This window comes from Salvelinus fontinalis, chromosome 22 (genome assembly GCF_029448725.1).
Source record: "Salvelinus fontinalis isolate EN_2023a chromosome 22, ASM2944872v1, whole genome shotgun sequence".
Taxonomy (NCBI): domain Eukaryota; kingdom Metazoa; phylum Chordata; class Actinopteri; order Salmoniformes; family Salmonidae; genus Salvelinus; species Salvelinus fontinalis.
Window position 1 is genome coordinate 23291411 of NC_074686.1, and position 18026 is coordinate 23309436.

General features: G+C 45.1%; 1 protein-coding gene across 1 annotated transcript in view; it reads left to right on the forward strand.

Moving 5' to 3' along the window:
• Positions 1–10086, forward strand: part of LOC129820055 (ubiquitin-conjugating enzyme E2 E2-like) — a 52206-nt gene extending 42120 nt beyond the window's left edge. The window contains exons 5-6 of the mRNA XM_055876874.1: positions 4652–4799; positions 8952–10086. Coding sequence (XP_055732849.1) covers positions 4652–4799; positions 8952–9049 — 246 coding nt within the window. The 3' untranslated portion in view covers positions 9050–10086. The remainder of the gene's footprint in view (positions 1–4651; positions 4800–8951) is intronic.
• The last annotated feature ends 7940 nt before the right edge of the window (positions 10087–18026 follow it).

Sequence of the window (18026 nt, forward strand, 5' to 3'; positions counted from 1 at the left end):
GGCAGAGCTTTGGTGGCGTGCCCGAGCGCTGAGAGAGCACGGTTCCTATCCCAGCCTCGGACGTGTACAACTCCACTATGAATGCCAAAGAGGGATCCGGATGGCAACCGAGGTAAACAGAGCCTTCAGGTGACCAAAATCCCTGTCCGCCTCAGCCGACCACTGCAGCCACACCCTTCAGCAGTGAGGTAATGGGAGCTGCTACCTGACCAAAACCCCGGATAAACCTCTGGTAGTAGTTGGCAAACCCCAGAAACCGCTGCACTTCCTTTACCGTGGTGGGAGTCAGCCAATTGCGCACGGCTGAAATGCGGTCACTCCATCTCCACCCATGACGTGGAAATGCGGTACCATAGGAAGGAGACAGACTGTTGGAAGAACAGACATTTCTCAGCCTTGACGTACAGGTCATGCTCCAACAGTCGACCAAGCACCCTGCGCACCAGTGACACATGCTCGGCGCATGTAGCGGAGTATATCAAAATGCTGTCGATATACAACACTACACCCTGCCCGTGCAGGTCCAGTAAAATCTCATCAACACAGGCCTGGAAGACTGATGGAGCATTCATCAACCTGTACGGCATGGAGGTACTCATAGTGCCCTGAGGTGGTACTAAATGCCGTCTTCCACTCGTCCCCCTCCCGGATACGCACCAGGTTGTAAGCGCTCCTGAGATCCAATTTTGTGAAGAAGTGCGCCCCTTGCATTGACTCGATCGTACTGCCGATGAGAGGCAGCGGGTAGCTGTACCTCACAGTGATCTGATTGATCCCTCGATAGTCAATGCACGGGCGCAGACCCCCATCCTTCTTCTTCACAAAAAATAAACTCGGAGGCAGGTGAAGTGGAGGGCCGAATGTATCCCTGCCCCAGGGATTCGGAGACATATGTTTCCATAGCCACCATCTCCTCCTGTGACAGAGGATACACGTGACTCCTGGGAAGTGCTGTGTCTACCAGGAGATTTATCGCACAATCCCCCCGTCGATGAGGTGGTAATTTAGTCGCCCTCTTCTTACAGAAGGCGAGAGTCAAATCGGCAAAATTCTGAGGGGATGCACACGGTGGAGAACTGGTCTGGACTTTCCACTGTAGTCGCACCGATGGAAACCCCCACACACCTCCCTGAGCACTCTCGTGACCACCCCTTGAGAGCCCTCTGTTGCCACGAAATCGTGGGGTCATGACAGGCCAACCAGGGTAAGCCCAGCACCACGGGAAACGCAGGAGAATCAATAAGGAAGAGACTGATTCTCTCCTTATGACCTTCCTGCGTAACCATGTCAAGTGGAGCGGTGGCCTCCCTAATCAGCCCTGACCCTAATGGTCGACTATCTAGGGCGTGCACAGGGAAGGGCATATCCACAGGAACAAGGGGAATCCTTAAACTTTGGGCAAATGAACGGTCAATAAAACAATCACTCACGAACACAACATGGGGAACAGAGGGTTCAATAATAAACAAGTAATTGGTGAGTGAAGCCAGGTGTGTAAGACAAAGACAGAACAAATGGAAAATGAAAAGTGGATCGGCGGTGGCTAGAAGGCCGGTGACGCCGAACGCCGCCCGAACAAGGAGAGGGACCGACTTCGGCGGAAGTCGTGACACTGTTTGAAGGCACAGTCAACTTAGTGCATGTAAACTTCTGACCCACTGGAATTGTGATACAGTGAATTATAAGTGAAATAATTTATCTGTAAACAATTGTTGGAAAAATGACTTGTGTCATGCACAAAGTAGATGTCCTAACCGACTTGACAAAATTATAGTTTGTTAATGAGAAATTTGTGGAGTGGTTGAAAAACGTGTTTTAATGACTCCAACCTAAGTGTATGTACAGTTGAAGTCGGAAGTTTACATCTTTATTTTTAGTGCATATTTTTTTTCATTTTATCCCCTTTTCTCCCCAATTTTCGTGGTATCCAATCGCTAGTAATTACTATCTTGTCTCATCGCTACAACTCCCGTACGGGCTCGGGAGAGACGAAGGTCGAAAGCCATGCGTCCTCCGAAGCACAACCCAACCAAGCCGCACTGCTTCTTTTACACAGCGCGCCTCCAACCCGGAAGCCAGCCGCACCAATGTGTCGGAGGAAACACCGTGCACCTGGCCCCCTTGGTTAGCGCGCACTGCGCCCGGCCCGCCACAGGAGTCGCTGGAGCGAGATGAGACAAGGATATCCCTACCGGCCAAACCCTCCCTAACCCAGACGACGCTAGCCAAATTGTGCGTCGCCCCACGGACCTCCCGGTCGCGGCCGGCTGCGACAGAGCCTGGACGCGAACCCAGAGACTCTGGTGGCGCAGTTAGCACTGCGATGCAGTGCCCTAGACCACTGCGCCACCCGGGAGGCTTTAGTGCATATTTAAGGGTGTTTCCCATGTGTTCGTTTTTTTTTTTGTACCCTGATGAAGACAGCTTGCCTGTCGAAACGTTGGTAATTAAATATTTTTGCATCTGAGCTCCTAGAGTGTGCGGCTCTCCTTTATTTTCAAGTTTTCTACTCCGCTAGCCAGCACCTCGCCTACATAGGTGTGCGTTTCTTTTTCTTCTAGACGGTTTTATTTTTTTAACACAGGGATATTCTGAAAATATCTGGCTTGCCTTGAGAGAAGATATTTTGAGAGCTGGAAGGTTTTTAAATAACTTTGGACTAGGAGCATGTTGAGCAACAAAACAATGATTTGAATAGAAGAAAATAACAACCGACAGAGAGAAGCTGGTGAATAAACTTTCTTGGCTCTGTTCACTGGTGTACCGGACACCCCCGCAAGGTGGGGTGGCCCACGAGCTCTGGGGTCCCATGCGCCTGTCATCGATGTCTATTTTTTAAATGAAATAAATCATTTTGATAGTAACCCTCCAAAAAGTAATTTATAATCCTTTTGAATTTAAACAAGTACTACTCTTGGGCTTCAGGAATGTGACTGAATTTTTTTTTTTTTTTTTTTTTTTAACCTTTATTTAACTAGGCAAGTCAGTTAAGAACAAATTCTTATTTTCAATGACGGCCTAGGAACAGTGGGTTAACTAACTGCCTGTTCAGGGGCAGAACAATCGATTTTTACCTTGTCAGCTCGGGGATTCATTCTTGCAACCTTTCGGTTACTAGTCCAACACTCTAACCACTAGGCTACCTGCCGCCCCATGAGGGGATATCAGTGAACAAATGCCGTGGTCAAGGCTATGATGGCACCAGTGCAATGAGTGGAGCTTCCTCAGGTGTTCAAAAGCACATATCAGACTGAGAGCCTAATGCTTCTTAGGTAGTTCTTTATGAGTTTTAGTTGAGAAAATGATCTCTCCACAGAAATGACAGTTACAGGGATGGTAAAACCAGCCGTAGCAACATCAGGGAAACTGGGCAGAAGGGAGTTGCGCTTTAAATACAGCAGTTCTGTAACGTCTTTAATGGAGCCTCTCGTTCTCCTTAATTGCCGACCTCAACACGCTACGGAAAGAGATGAACTGTATAGGAAGCTCTGGGGACAGGTAGTCTGGATACTGGACAGATGATAAATTGGCAGATTGTCATTTTTAGCAGACAAGCCGTTTGCGATTTCTTTCATACTGGTGAACCGGCTTTTGAGTTGTGTAGTTGCAATATCAACAGTCCTTTCTCTCTGGTATATCTTGGCATGAATCACTCAAGACTAAGTTTAAATTGTGTGCAGCACAATGAACATACATTATATTGCACAATGTCTCAGGAAAGACTGTCTGGTTTGACAATACTCTGTATAGAAACTGCGTTATGTCAGTATGTTATGTGTTCAGTGTTTATTGAGAAAATAATCTGTGCAGATGTGAATATCGTCTCTGAGCTCTGTTCAGTGTTTATTGAGAAAATACCAAATGCAGGTGTGTTGATTGGAGGTCGGCCCTGAGACAGTTTAGTTTAGTGATTGCCTCAGGATGTGGGGCTTCTGTCTGTCATCATCTCTAACCTTTCTTCTTCTCTCTCTCACTTTCTCTCACTTTCTCTCCCTCAGTCACTCTCTCTATCTCTACCTTTCTTCTTCTCTCTCTCTGCCCTGTGCTGACTGAGGATTAAAGGAAACATATCTGCTGATCTGAGAGACAGGCCTCCCGCTCGGTTGCTTTTACTGCCTGGCTGTGCACAGGGCTGCAGACAGGTAGGCAGGCAGGCAGGCAGGCAGGCAGGCAGGCAGGCAGGCAGGCAGGCAGACAGACAGACACTTCTATGGCTGCTTTCTATCTGAGAACAAGGTACACAAATACCACAGACTAGACTAGCAGGTCCCCTCCACACCTTGGGATAGCCTGGGAGATTATGCAGCTTTTATGGAGCACAGTTTCCACAAGCAGGCCAACATAGTTAGTCACTCATGTGTGATTGAGAGAGAGTGAGTCAGCTAGGGAGTGAGTGAGTGAGTCAGCTAGGGAGTGAGTAAGTGAGTGAGTCAGTGAAAGGGTGCATCTCCTATGTCAATCCCGCTCTTATCCCACCCCCCCAGAGGTCGGAGGTGGATCCTTAAGGATGTGTGGTCTCTTCTCTTCCTGTTATTTTTGGCTCTGCTTCTTCTGTGTTACTGGCACAAAGAGATGCTCAGCTCCCCAAGTACTGGAAAGAGCACATAAACCCCAGAGTGTATTGATATATATGTACTTTGTTGTTTTCAAGGTGACATTCCGTACCAGGATCTACCACTGTAACATCAACAGTCAGGGTGTGATCTGTCTGGACATCCTGAAGGACAACTGGAGCCCCGCCCTCACCATCTCCAAGGTGCTGCTGTCCATCTGCTCCCTGCTCACTGACTGCAACCCTGGTGAGTGACACCCCAGTCAACCAATCAGACAGAGAGACTCGAAGTGTCTCTCACTTTTGTTTATTATCTATTTCACTTGCTTTGGCAATGTAAACATAAGTTTCCCATGCCAATAAAGCCCTTGAATTGAAATTGAGAAAGAGCGCGTGCGAGAGACGACACATGAGAGAGACGACACACGAGAGGGAATGTACTATCTCATCATGGAATTTACAAGGTCTGAGGTAATCTGCCTTTAACCTAAAGAGCAGGAACCAAGACTTCATCAAAGAAATTGGAAATACAGACACTGGTTGCCCTCTAGGTTACAGAGAGCTGGTAGTCCCATCCACCAAACTACCAGGTGTGAAACAGGGAAGAGACTCAGTGGGTATGCTAATATGGTATAGAGCAGACCTAACCCATTCTAATAAATTCGTCAAAACAGGAACATTTTATCTGGCGGGAAATATATAAGGAAATTATCTCATCAGAGAAAAATGGCTTCATGTGTGCTACCTATATCCCCCCCAATAGAATCCCCATACCTTAACGATGACAGCTTCTCCATCCTAGAGGGGGAGATCAACAATTTCCATGCCCAGGGACATGTACTAGACTGTGGTGACCTAAATGCCAGAACCTGACACTCTCAGCACACAGGGGGACAAACACCTACCTGGAGGGGACAGTATGCCCTCCCAAATATGCCCCCCTAGACACAACGATGACAAAACAACCAACAAAAATGGGTCACAACTCCTGCAGCTTTGTCGCATGCTGGGTCTGTACATAGCCAATGGCAGGCTGCAAGAGGACTCCTATGGTAGATACATTTTACATTTTAGTCATTTAGCAGACGCTCTTATCCAGAGCGACTTACAGTAGAGTGCATACATTTTATTTACATTTTATTACATTTACATACTGAGACAAGGATATCCCTACCGGCCAAACCCTCCCTAACCCGGACGACGCTATGCCAATTGTGCGTCGCCCCACGGACCTCCCGGTTGCGGCCGGCTGCGACAGAGCCTGGGCGTGAACCCAGAGAGACTGGTGGCGCAGCTAGCACTGCGATGCAGTGCCCTAGACCACTGCGCCACTAGATACACCTACAGCTCATCCCTTGTAGTACTGTAGACTACTTTATCACTGACCTCAACCCAGAGTCTCTCAGAGCATTCGGTCAGCCCACTGACACCATATCAGATCACCGTAAAATCACAGTCTACCTGAACAGAGCAATACTCAATCATGAGGCATCAAAGCCAAAGGAACTGCACAATATTAAGAAATGCTATAGATGGAAGGAAAGTAGTGTGGAAACCTACCTAAAAACAATTAGGCAACAACAAATTCAATCCCTTTTAGACAAATTCCTGGACAAAACATTTCACTGTAATAGTGAAGGTGTAAACTTGGCAGTAGAAAGCCTAAACAGTATACTTGACCTTTCAGATTCCCTATCAAATAAAAAATTTCCAAGCAGACAACCTAAGAAAATGAAGAACAATGACAAATGGTTTGATGAAGAATACAAAAACCTAAGAAAGAAATTGAGAAACCTATCCAACCAAAAACATAGAGACCCAGAAAAGCGAGTCTATGAGTCTATCCCTAAAACAATACAGCAATACACTACGGAAAAAGAAGGAACAGCACGTCAGAAATCATCTCAATGTAATTGAAGAATCCATATAATCTAACCACTTCTGGAACACAAACTAACAACCACACGAAGAGTTCCCAAAACGGAGATGTGTGAATAAACCACTTCTCAAATCTTTTTGGCTCTATAACAAAGAATAAACATATACATGATCAATTAGAAATCTTAGAATAAGCTATTAAAAACTACCAGAACCCACTGGATTCTCCAATTACATTGAATGAACTACAGGACAAAATACAAACCCTCCAACCCAAAAATACATGTGGTGTTGATGATATCCGACATGAAATTATAAAATAAACAGACAACAAATTCCAATTGGCTATACTTAAACTCTTTTAACATCATCCTTAGCTCTGGCATCTTCCCCAATATTTGGAACCAAGGACTGATAACACCAATCCACAAAAGTGGAGACAAATTTGACCCCAATAACTAATGTGGGAAATGCGTCAACAGCAACCTTGGGAAAATCCATTATCATTAACAGCAGACTTGTACATTTCCTCAGTGAAAACGATGTACTGAGCAAATGTTAAATTGACTTTTTTCTAAGTTACCGTACGACAGACCAAGTATTCACACTGCACACCCTAATTGACAAACCAAAACAAAGGCAAAGTCTTCTCATGCTTTGTTGACTTCAAAAAAGTGTTACACTCAATTTGGCTTGAGGATCTGCTATACAAATTGATGGAAAGAGATGTTGGGGGAAAAACATACGACATTATAAAATGCATGTACACAAACAAGTGTGCAGGTAAAATGGCCAAAAAACAAACATTTCTTCCCACAAGGCCGTGGGGTGAGACAGGGATGCAGCTTAAGCCCCACCCTCTTCAACATATATATCAATGAATTGGCAAGGGCACTAGAACAGTATGCAGCACCCGGCCTCACCCTACTAGAATCTGAAGTCAAATGTCTACTGTTTGCTGATGATCTGGTGCTTCTGTCTCCAACCAAGCAGGGCATACAGCAGCACATAGATATTCTGCACAGATACTGTCAAACCTGGGCCCTGACAGTAAATCTCAGTAAGACAAAAAATAATGGTGTTCCAAAAAAGGTGAACAATCTGAGAGACAAGGCAAAAAAGGGCCTTCTATGCCATCAAAGGGAACATAAACTTTGACATACCATTAGGATCTGGCAAAAAAATACTTAAATCAGTTATAGAACCCATTGCCCTTTATGGTTGTGAAGTCTGGGGTCCAAATTGGGGGGAAATCACCAAATTGAGACTAATAAAAAGTTGCACAATAAAATAACGAGGCTATACACAGGGGGTTCTCATAATCAGTCTGGTCATTACCCCCCCCCCCCCCCCCCCGGGGGGCCCTCTCCCACATTGCATAGTGGGTTTGGAGCTGTCGCTGTGGGCCCCAAGTCCACCCACTCCCCCACAACTCCTCCTCCCCTCCCCTGTCCTTATTCATGCAGTAGTAGGGGTATAGAGTATCGATGGAATATTATGGGATATAGCTAATTAAAGAAGGAGAGGGCAGAATGACAGTTAATGAACCCTCGCAGGCACAGTAATTGTATAATTCCTGGCTGTCTAGGTTGGGGTGCCACAAGGAGACGCTGTACGGTGCTCTGTAGCTCTAGTATTTTCACCCCCGACCTCAGCCTAGCTGCGCTGGAGCCCTAGCCCCACTGCTGCTCACCCAACCAGCACCTGGAGCTCGGCAGGGGGGCTGCCATTTGAATGATTTTGAATTTTGCACCCATAGAAGTAAAATTAATGGAAAGGGCATCTCCATTCAAGTCAATGATGGTATAATGGGTGGACTGGCAGCCATTCGGAGTGTACCCATAACAGGAAGTAAAAGCAGGAAGTGTACCCTTCAATCTGTGCTGTGATTTGTTGAGTCAACTCAACTGACTTTACAAAAAATATATTCCATTGCATGAGCCACATCAGTTAGAATCAGTTGATAGAACATTCCATAATACCATGGAAACGATTGCATCACAATACCAGGCAGGCATTGCGAGTGTACCTGTGAGTTTACCAGTCAGATTGCCAGGGTTAGAGCTTCCACGCCCATTATATTCATTCTATTTCTATGGTTGCACATCCCTGAATACACCCCTGGTCAGAGTGTGTCACTGTGATGTGCTGTAAAGGGAATATGTCTCTGTCATTTTGCTTCACCCTCCTTTCCTGTAGTACTAGTCAAGCCTGCTGTGAACACTTGATTCACATGATGTCTGTAAAAGTGTCTGCTACTTTGTATGTCATATAGTTATAGAGTGTCCTACTTGAGATGAACAGGGCTTCACGACATGGAAAATTATTCATGGGTTTTTCCATTTAGGATGTTAAAGGTATCAAGGTAGTCTTTAAAAATCACAGTTAATGGAAGCAAATCGTTTATCTGAATAGTTGGGGTGACAGTTTCTGACTGTAGACAAACAACCAATGGATGTGATGGGATGTCATTTAATGGTGGTTAAAATAATGTCATCCATGTTGTTCTCCCTTCTCACAGCTGACCCTCTGGTAGGAAGCATCGCCACCCAGTACACAACCAACAGACCAGAGCACGACAGGATAGCCAAACAGTGGACCAAGAGATACGCCACATAGTCTGACAGCAAGGACCTCCACTGTCCCCCTCCCAGACCCACCACCACCACCCAAAATCTGTGGAGGACACCGACCCCTCACCCCTCCGCCCCTAGCCTGGCCCCAGATCTGGTTGTGTTGTATAGCCAACTCCTATAGTCATCACATGTCAAACAATGAATTATTGGTATGTTTGGTATGACAATGATGAATTACATTGACATTTAAGTCATTTAGCAGACGCTCTTATCCAGAGCGACTTACAAGTTAGACCAATAGTATTTGGCTATACAGCACAAACAGATTTGGGACCAAGCTACTTTGCCCCCCACTCTCAGCCCCAAATCTGTGGAAGCACGCTTACCTGACCTGATCCCCCCCCACCCCCACCTTCCTCATCACAGATGGCACCTTCATTGGGGAGTACGGGCTCATAGTAATGGCTGGAACTGAGTGAATGGTATCGAACACATGGCACACCTAACCCTCCTCTGACAACATGAACTGTTATTTGTCCCATGCAGACACTTGATCACTTCTTTTTTTTATACAAAGAGTATATTGGGAATTTCTTTCCAATACACCGAATGTTGATATGGTCATGAAAAGCTTTAATACTGTTATTCTTGTTGTTGTTGGTATTATTACATTGTTTATTGTTTTTTTTATATGCATTATCATTCGTTTTTTTAATACTAGACCCTTTATGTGATTGATGAAAAATGTATTCTATTCTAGAGCATTCTAGTCCATGCATTCTAGAGCTCATGCATTCTATTAAGTGTTGTTGTTTAAAAGGCCATTTTCAATTTAAGCCTGTCTGCAGAATTAGTGTCTACAAATGCAGAATAGACTTTATTCTATGATTAATCATTTGATGTTATTTTTCTGCCCCAAGAAGTTATTGACATGTCAGTAAGGCTGTCTGGATCTGTGTGTAGCTGGTCTTGCTGCTCACCTCCTGTGGTGCTAGCCAGCTGGCAGTTGTTTGCTGTACATTTGCCTTGTGAGAATACATACTTATTGAATACTCAATTAAACACTGGTTGTAATGTTAATTCTAGCTTGGCTAATCTGTTGCTAATGTGCTCACTGGGGGTCCTCTTCACTGGGTAAACCGTGTTGGATTTCAATGCACAATCGATAATATTTACTGCTGTTCAATGGTCATTCAAATATGAATATTATTAAATGCACTAAAGAGGAAGAATGGGTACATATTGAAGATGCGCATGCTCCTCCCCATAATATTTGTACATCTTTATTTTCAAAGGATAAAGCTAAGGACATTAACAACTTTCTAGTTAAGAACATTATAACAATATGGAAGAAAATGAAACGTATTCTACAAGAACCAATATCACAACGCATTTTTAAATTGATCCACATGGAAAACTAAAGGCATAGAAAGCGTAAATTAATTGGTAATCAGAAAATACATTTACAGTATTTCCCATTACAGAATTTAAAAGCAATTTTGGACTGACCAATGTAAATATGTTCAAACGTGCACCTTAAGTTCAATATCAGGAAATTTCTATTTGAAATCTTTTGTATTTCACAGCAATCTTGAGGGAATCCTATTTGAGCCAGAAAAGGATGATCATATGATTGGTAAGATATTCAAAACCTTGCAGAAAGCCTATCCAACTGACACTTGGAAAAATGTTTCAATGATTTTAACCAAGACTTGCGTAAAAAATTCTATACAAGGGACAAAATTCACAAATTTAAATGTAAAACTAACAATGACTCAATAATCCATGCCTTCTGGGAACGCTATAAAGTCCAAAAGTTATGGACACAGAAGGTTGGCTGTTAGAAGTATTACAATGTAAATATACTTTTAATCTGTCTGTCTGCATATTTCAAGATATGGCATATGGGGGGCAGTGAGACGGTTCTGCCAAGTTGTTCTGCATGGTTGTTCTGCCAAGTTGTTCTGCATGGTTGTTCTGCCAAGTTGTTCTGCATGGTTGTTCTGCCAAGTTGTTCTGCATGGTTGTTCGAGGAAGGAAAGAGGAAGACTCCACACCACTCTCTCACTTCAGTATCATACCTAGTTATATTCTGATGATCTCTGTGTGTGTTTTCTATACCTGTTCGATCCTCTCCCTGTAGGCTTTACAGGCGCCCCTCACCCCTTGGCTGCAAACCTTTTAATTTAGTGGACCCTGCGCGCACAACCCATGTGGAATTCTGGGTCTCTGGCAACGTTTGGAACTGCCGATCTGCAGTGTAGAACGCAGAGTTCATCTCAGTCTATGCTGCCCTTCAGTCCCTTGACTTTTTGGCCCTGTGGATCACCACAGAGAACACTGCTACTCCGGCTGCTCTTTCTTCATCTGACTATGTTTTCTCTCTGGTCGTCACGGTGGTGGCACAGGTCTACTCATTTCTCCTAACTGGAGATTCTCTTTTCTCCCTCTATCACCTGTCCATCTCCTCATTTGAATTCCATGCTGTCACTGTCACTAGTCCACTCAAGCTTAACATTGTTGTCCTCTATTGCCCACCAGGTGCCCTTGGAGAGTTCCTCAATAAGCTTGACACCTTGATAAGTTAATTTCCTGTCGATGGCTCAACGCTCTTCGTAATTTATTTCCAACTTTGATTAATTTATTTACAACTCTCGCTTTCCCCTCCTTTCCTCGTTTGACCTCATCCTTTCCCAGTCCCCTCCAACTCACAAGGCAGGCAGTATGCTTGACCTCATCTTTACTAGAGGCTGCTCGCCTGCTAATCTCTTCCAGGTCTCTGATCACTGTCTCCCTTTCCTCCAACTCTAACCACCACTTTGTCAATCACTTTGAAAAGAAGGTTGACGACATCCGCTCCTCATTCACTATTGAGTCCTCTGTTCCCACTCACACAGAACTACCCTACGCCTTGATCTCTTTCCCCCCTCTCTCTCCAGATGAAATACTGCGACTAGTGAGGTCTGGCCAGCCGACAACCTGCCCGCTTGACCCCATCCCCTACTCCAGACTCTGGAGACCTTCTCATATTCCTCACTTCCCTCATCAACTCATCCCTGACCACTGGCTACGTCCCATCTAAAATGTATATGGCCGAGTCGCTCACCTCCTCAAGAAACCAACACTCGACTCATCTGACATCAAAAACTATAGACCTGTATCCCTTCTTTGTTTTATTTTCAAAACACTTTAGCGTGCCTTCTCTGATCAAATCTCTCTCAGAACAATCTTCTTGACTCTAACCAGTCAGGCTTCAAGACGGGTCACTCTACCGAGACTGCTTTCCTTTGTGTCATGGAGGCTCTTCACACTGACAAAGATGACACTCTCTCCTCTGTTCTCATCGTCCTAGATCTATCCACTGCCTTCAACACTGTAAACTATCAGATCCTCCTCTCCATCTTCTCAGGGCCGGGTGTCTCAGGCTTTGCATTCTCTTGGATTGCATCCTACCTGGCAGGTCGCTCCTACCAGGTGACGTGGAGAAGATCTGTGTTTGCACCATGTACACCATTCACTACTGGTGTCCCCCAGGGCTCGGTTCTTGGCCCTCTTCTCTCTATACACCCAGCCACTCGGCTCCGTCATATCCTCACATGGTCTCTCCTATCAACTACCTTTCTCCTTCCCCCAATCTGACACCCAGGTGGCGACACGCATCTCTGCGTGCCTGGCAGATATCTCAGCTTGGATGTCGGCCCACCACCTCAAGCTCGACAAGACAGCTGCTCATCCTCCCAGGAACGGCCTGCCCACTCAAAGACCTCTCCATCACGGTTGACAACTCCACAGTGTCGCCCTCCCAGAGTGCAAAGAACCTTGGTGTGACCCTGAAAAATTCTGGATAAGTAGCAAGGGTTTGATGGCACAGGCTGGGAGCCCAGACAACAGCGAATTGTAGTCATCCAGACAAGAGATGACAAGTGCCTGGATTAGGACCTGCGCATCTTCCTGTGTGAGGTAGATTTGTACTCTATGGATGTTGTAGAGCATAAACCTGCAGGAGCGAGTCACTGCTTTGATGTTTGCAGAGAACGACAGGGTGTTGTCCAGGGTCACACCAAGGTTCTTTGCACTCTGGGAGGGCGACACTACAGCAAGCCTGGTTTTCAACCTTGGCACCACAATGGTGGAACCAGCTCCCCTTGAAGCTAGGACAGCAGAGTCCCAGCCCATCTTCTGAAAGCACTTGAAATCCTATCTCTCCAAAGAGTATCTTTAAATAAACCCACTCAACAACAAAAAAAACCTGAACCAACACTTGACCTCCCCGTTCCTTCTAGCTCTGACTCTGCTGATAGCTACTTTGAGGAAAAGTGTACTTATTATGCCTGTGATGTGTTGTTGTCCCACCTAGCTATCTTAAGATGAACACTCTGGATAAGAGCGTCTGCTAAATGACTAAAATGTAAATGTATACCCGATAGGTTGGACGATACTTTTCTCGTCAATCATTTAGAAAAAATGTACGTGTAAAAACTGTAAATCAACCAATCCTCCATCGTTAACACAATGGAAAGGTCAAATGCTTTATCTAAATGTTGAAAGTGCGTGGGGGATGGAGAGAAAAAAAATTGTGCAGTTTGAGGCCATGTGGGGGAGAGTGATGCGGGCGCTGGAGATAGGGGTGCGAGCAGGTGAGTCTGGGCAGGGGTGATGGTGTGACTGTTTGTGTACGTTGTCATTTTGTATGTGTATGTTTTGTAAAACATTTCATAAAATATAATATTATACACCCATTTTAGACGGTTTATTATTTTCTCATGTCACATTTTAAAGCTCCACTTTCAAGAACTTTTCCTTTTTATGATCAGTGATGAAAGTTAAAGCTACTGTATGTTCACGTAAAGAACTCTCTCATCTTGTCCGCTGTATATTCACAGGGACAGTTCTGAGATTCCATTCTGTAATTCTACAGTTCTGCGTTCCGACCATTAGAACTACCAGTTTAGTTCCTAATATTCCAGTCCAAAAATGTAGGACACCCCCTGCAATGGAACAGAACATCGAGGGGGGGGGGGCTCCATCTCTCCATCTCTACTTCACAGTGAGAAGAAAAAAGATGATTGTTTCTGGTGCATCAGAGCCTCATAACCTCCCTTGTTCTATTCCTCAACCTTCTCCACCCCCAGCTTGTCCTAAGAGACCAGGGCAGGGGGGAACTGTAGGTAAAGACTTAACGAGTCTCTAGTCTACAAAATGACTAAACTATTGAAAATGAAGAGGTCAATTAAGCAATAAGGCCTGAGGAGGTGTGGTATATGGCCAATATACCACGGCTAAGGGCTATTCTTATGCATGACGCAACACGAGTATAGCCGTGGTATATATATATATCACAAACCCCCGAGGTGCCTTATTGCTACTATAAACAGTTTTTTTTCACCTTTATTTAACCAGGTAGGCTAGTTGAGAACAAGTTCTCATTTACAACTGCGACCTGGCCAAGATAAAGCAAAGCAGTGCGACACAAACAATAACACAGAGTTACACATGGAATAAACAAACAGAGTCAATGATACAATAGAAAAAAGTCTATATACAGTGTGTGCAAATGAGGTAGGTTAAGGGAGGTAAGGCAGTAAATAGGCCATAGTGGTGAAATAATTACAATATAGCAATTAAACACTGAAGTGATAGATGTGCAGAAGATGAGTGTGCAAGTGGAGATACTGGGGTGCAAAGGAGCAAAATAAATCAAATAACAGTATGAGGATGAAGTAGTTGGATGGGCTATGTACAGGCGCAGTGATCTGTGAGCTGCTCTGACAGCTGGTGCTTAAAGCTAGTGAGGGAGATAGAAGTCTCCAGCTTCAGTGATTTTTGCAGTTCATTCCAGTCATTGGCAGCAGAGAACTGGAAGGAAAGGCGGTGACCAGTGAAATATACCTGCGGGAGCGCGTGCTACAGGTGGATGCTGCTATGGTGACCAGTGAGCTGAGATAAGGCGGGGCTTTACCTAGCAAAGACTTATAGATGACCTAGAGCCAGTAGGTTTGGCGACGAATATGAAGCGAGGGCCAGCCAACGAGAGCACACAGGTCGCAGTGGTGGGTAGTATATGGGGCTTTGGTAACAAAACGGATGGCACTGTGATAGACTGCATCCAATTGGCTGAGTAGAGTGTTGGAGGCTATTTTGTAAATGACATCACCGAAGTCAAGGATCGGTAGGATAGTCAGTTTTACGAGGGTATGTTTGGCAGCATGAGTGAAGGACGCTTTGTTACGAAATAGGAAGCCGATTCTAGATTTAATTTTGGATTGGAGATGCTTAATTTGAGTCTGGAAGGAGAGTTTACAGTCTAACCAGACACCTAGGCATTTGTAGTTGTCCACATATTCTAAGTCAGAACCGTCCAGAGTAGTGATGCTGGACGGGCAGGCAGGTGTCGGCAGCGATCGGTTGAAGAGCATGCATTTAGCTTTACTTGCATTTAAGAGCAGTTGGAGGCCACGGAAGGAGAGTTGTATGGCATTGAAGCTCGTCTGGAGGTTAGATAGCACAGTGTCCAGGGAAGGGCCGGAAGTATACAGAATGGTGTCGTCTGCGTAGAGGTGGATCAGAGAGTCACCAGCAGCAAGAACGACATCATTGATTTATACAGAGAAAAGAGTCGGGCCCGAGGATTGAACCCTGGGGCACCCCCATAGAGACTGCCAGAGGTCCGGACAACAGGCCCTCTGATTTGACACACTGAACTCTGTCTGAGAAGTAGTTGGTGAACCAGGCGAGGCAGTCATTTGAGAAACCAAGGCTGTGGAGTCTGCCGATAAGAATGTGGTGATTGACAGTCAAAAGCCTTAGCCAGGTCGATGAATACAGCTGCACAGTAATGTCTCTTATTGATGGTGGTTATGATATCGTTTAGGACCTTGAGCATGGCTGAGGTGCACCCATGACCAGCTCGGAAACCAGATTGCATAGCGGAGAAGGTACGGTGGGATTCGAAATGGTTAGTGATCTGTTTGTTAACTTGGCTTTCGAAGACCTTAGAAAGGCAGGGTAGGATAGATATAGGTCTGTAGCAGTTTGGGTCTAGAGTGTCTCCCCCTTTGAAGAGGGGGATGACCGCGGCAGCTTTCCAGTCTTTGGGGATCTCAGACAATAGGAAAGAGGTTGAACAGGCTAGTAATAGGGGTTGCAACAATTTCGGCGGATCATTTTAGAAAGAGAGGGTCCAGATTATCTAGCCCGGCTGATTTGTAGGGGTCCAGATTTTGCAGCTCTTTCAGAACATCAGCTATCTGGATTTGGGTGAAGGAGAAATGGGGGATGCTTGGGCAAGTTGCTGTGGGGGTTGCAGGGCTGTGTACCGGGGTAGGGGTAGCCAGGTGGAAAGCATGGCCAGCCGTAGAAAAATGCTTATTGAAATTCTCAATTATCGCGGATTTATCGGTGGTGACAGTGTTTCCTAGCCTCAGTGCAGTGGGCAGCTGGGAGGAGGTGCTCTTATTCTCCATAGACTTTACAGTGTCCCAGAACTTTTTTGGAGTTTGTGCTACAGGATGCAAATTTCTGTTTGGAAAGTAAAGGCTAGCTTTTTCAAACTGCCTGCGTGTATTGGTTCTTAACTTCCTTTAAAAGTTGCATATCGCGATGGCTATTCGATGCTAATGCAGTATGCCACAGGATGTTTTTGTGCTGGTCAAGAGCAGTCAGGTCTGGAGTGAACCAAGGGCTATATCTGTTCCTGGTTCTACATTTTTTGAATGGGGCATGGTTATTTAAGATGGTGAGGAAAGCACTTTTAAAGAATAACCAGGCCTCCTCTACTGACGGAATGAGATCAATATCGTTCCAGGACACCCGCGCCAGATCGATTAGAAAGGCCTGCTCGCTGAAGTGTTTAAGGGAGCGTTTGACAGTGATGAGGGGTGATCGCTGAGATCCTGATTGAAGACAGCAGATGTGTATTTGGAGGGCAGGTTGGTTAGGATGATATTTATGAGGGTACCCGCGTTTACGGATTTGGGGTTGTACCTGGTAGGTTCATTGATAATTTGTGTGAGATTAAGGGCATCAATCTTAGATTGTAGGATGGCCGGGGTGTTAAGCATGTCCCAGTTTAGGTCACCTAACAGCACGAGCTCTGAAGATAGATGGGGGGCAATCAATTCACATATGGTGTCCAGGGCACAGCTGGGGGCAGAATGTGTTCTATAGCAAGCGGTAACGGTGAGAGACTTGTTTCTGGAAAGGTGGATTTTTAAAAGTAGAAGCTCAAATTGTTTGGGCACAGAAATGGATAGTAAGACAGAACTCTGCAGGCTATCTCTGCAGTAGATAGCAACTCCGCCCCCTTTGGCAGTTCTATCTTGTCAGAAAATGTTATAGTTAGGGATGGACATTTCAGGGTTTTTGGTGGTCTTCCTAAGCCAGGATTCAGACATGGCTAGAACATCCGGGTTGGCAGAGTGTGCTAAGGCAGTGAATAAAACAAACTTAGGGAGGAGTCTTCTAATGTTAACATGCATGAAACCAAGGCTTTTATGGTTACAGAAGTCAACAAATGAGAGTGCCTGGTTACCAATGTAATTAGAGCCCATGATATACGGTCTGATATACCATGGCTGTCAGCCAATCAGCATTCAGGGCTCGAACCACCCAATTTATAATATAATCCATATCTAATATCTCAACCTTTTCCGAGGGACTGGCTGCCGGTATGGTGTGTTGTTCCTCCTTTGAGGACAGTAAATCCCACAGGTTGGTGGTGCTGGTCAATGGTTTAAAGGTTAGGCTCAATCAGACCATCTGACTGGAGAGGTTGACTGTTTGCCCTGTAGCCTACTGCACTCAAATGAACCCTTTAAGACCAATATTGGTAATGTGTATACATTCAAAATGTAGATAAGTGGACTTTGTATGGACCATCAATCAATCAAATGTATTTATAAAGCCCTTCTTACATCAGCTGATGTCAAAGTGCTGTACAGAAACCCAGCCTAAAACCCCAAACAGCAAGCAATGCAGGTGTAGAAGCACAGGGGCTAGGAAAAACTCCCTAGAAAGGACAA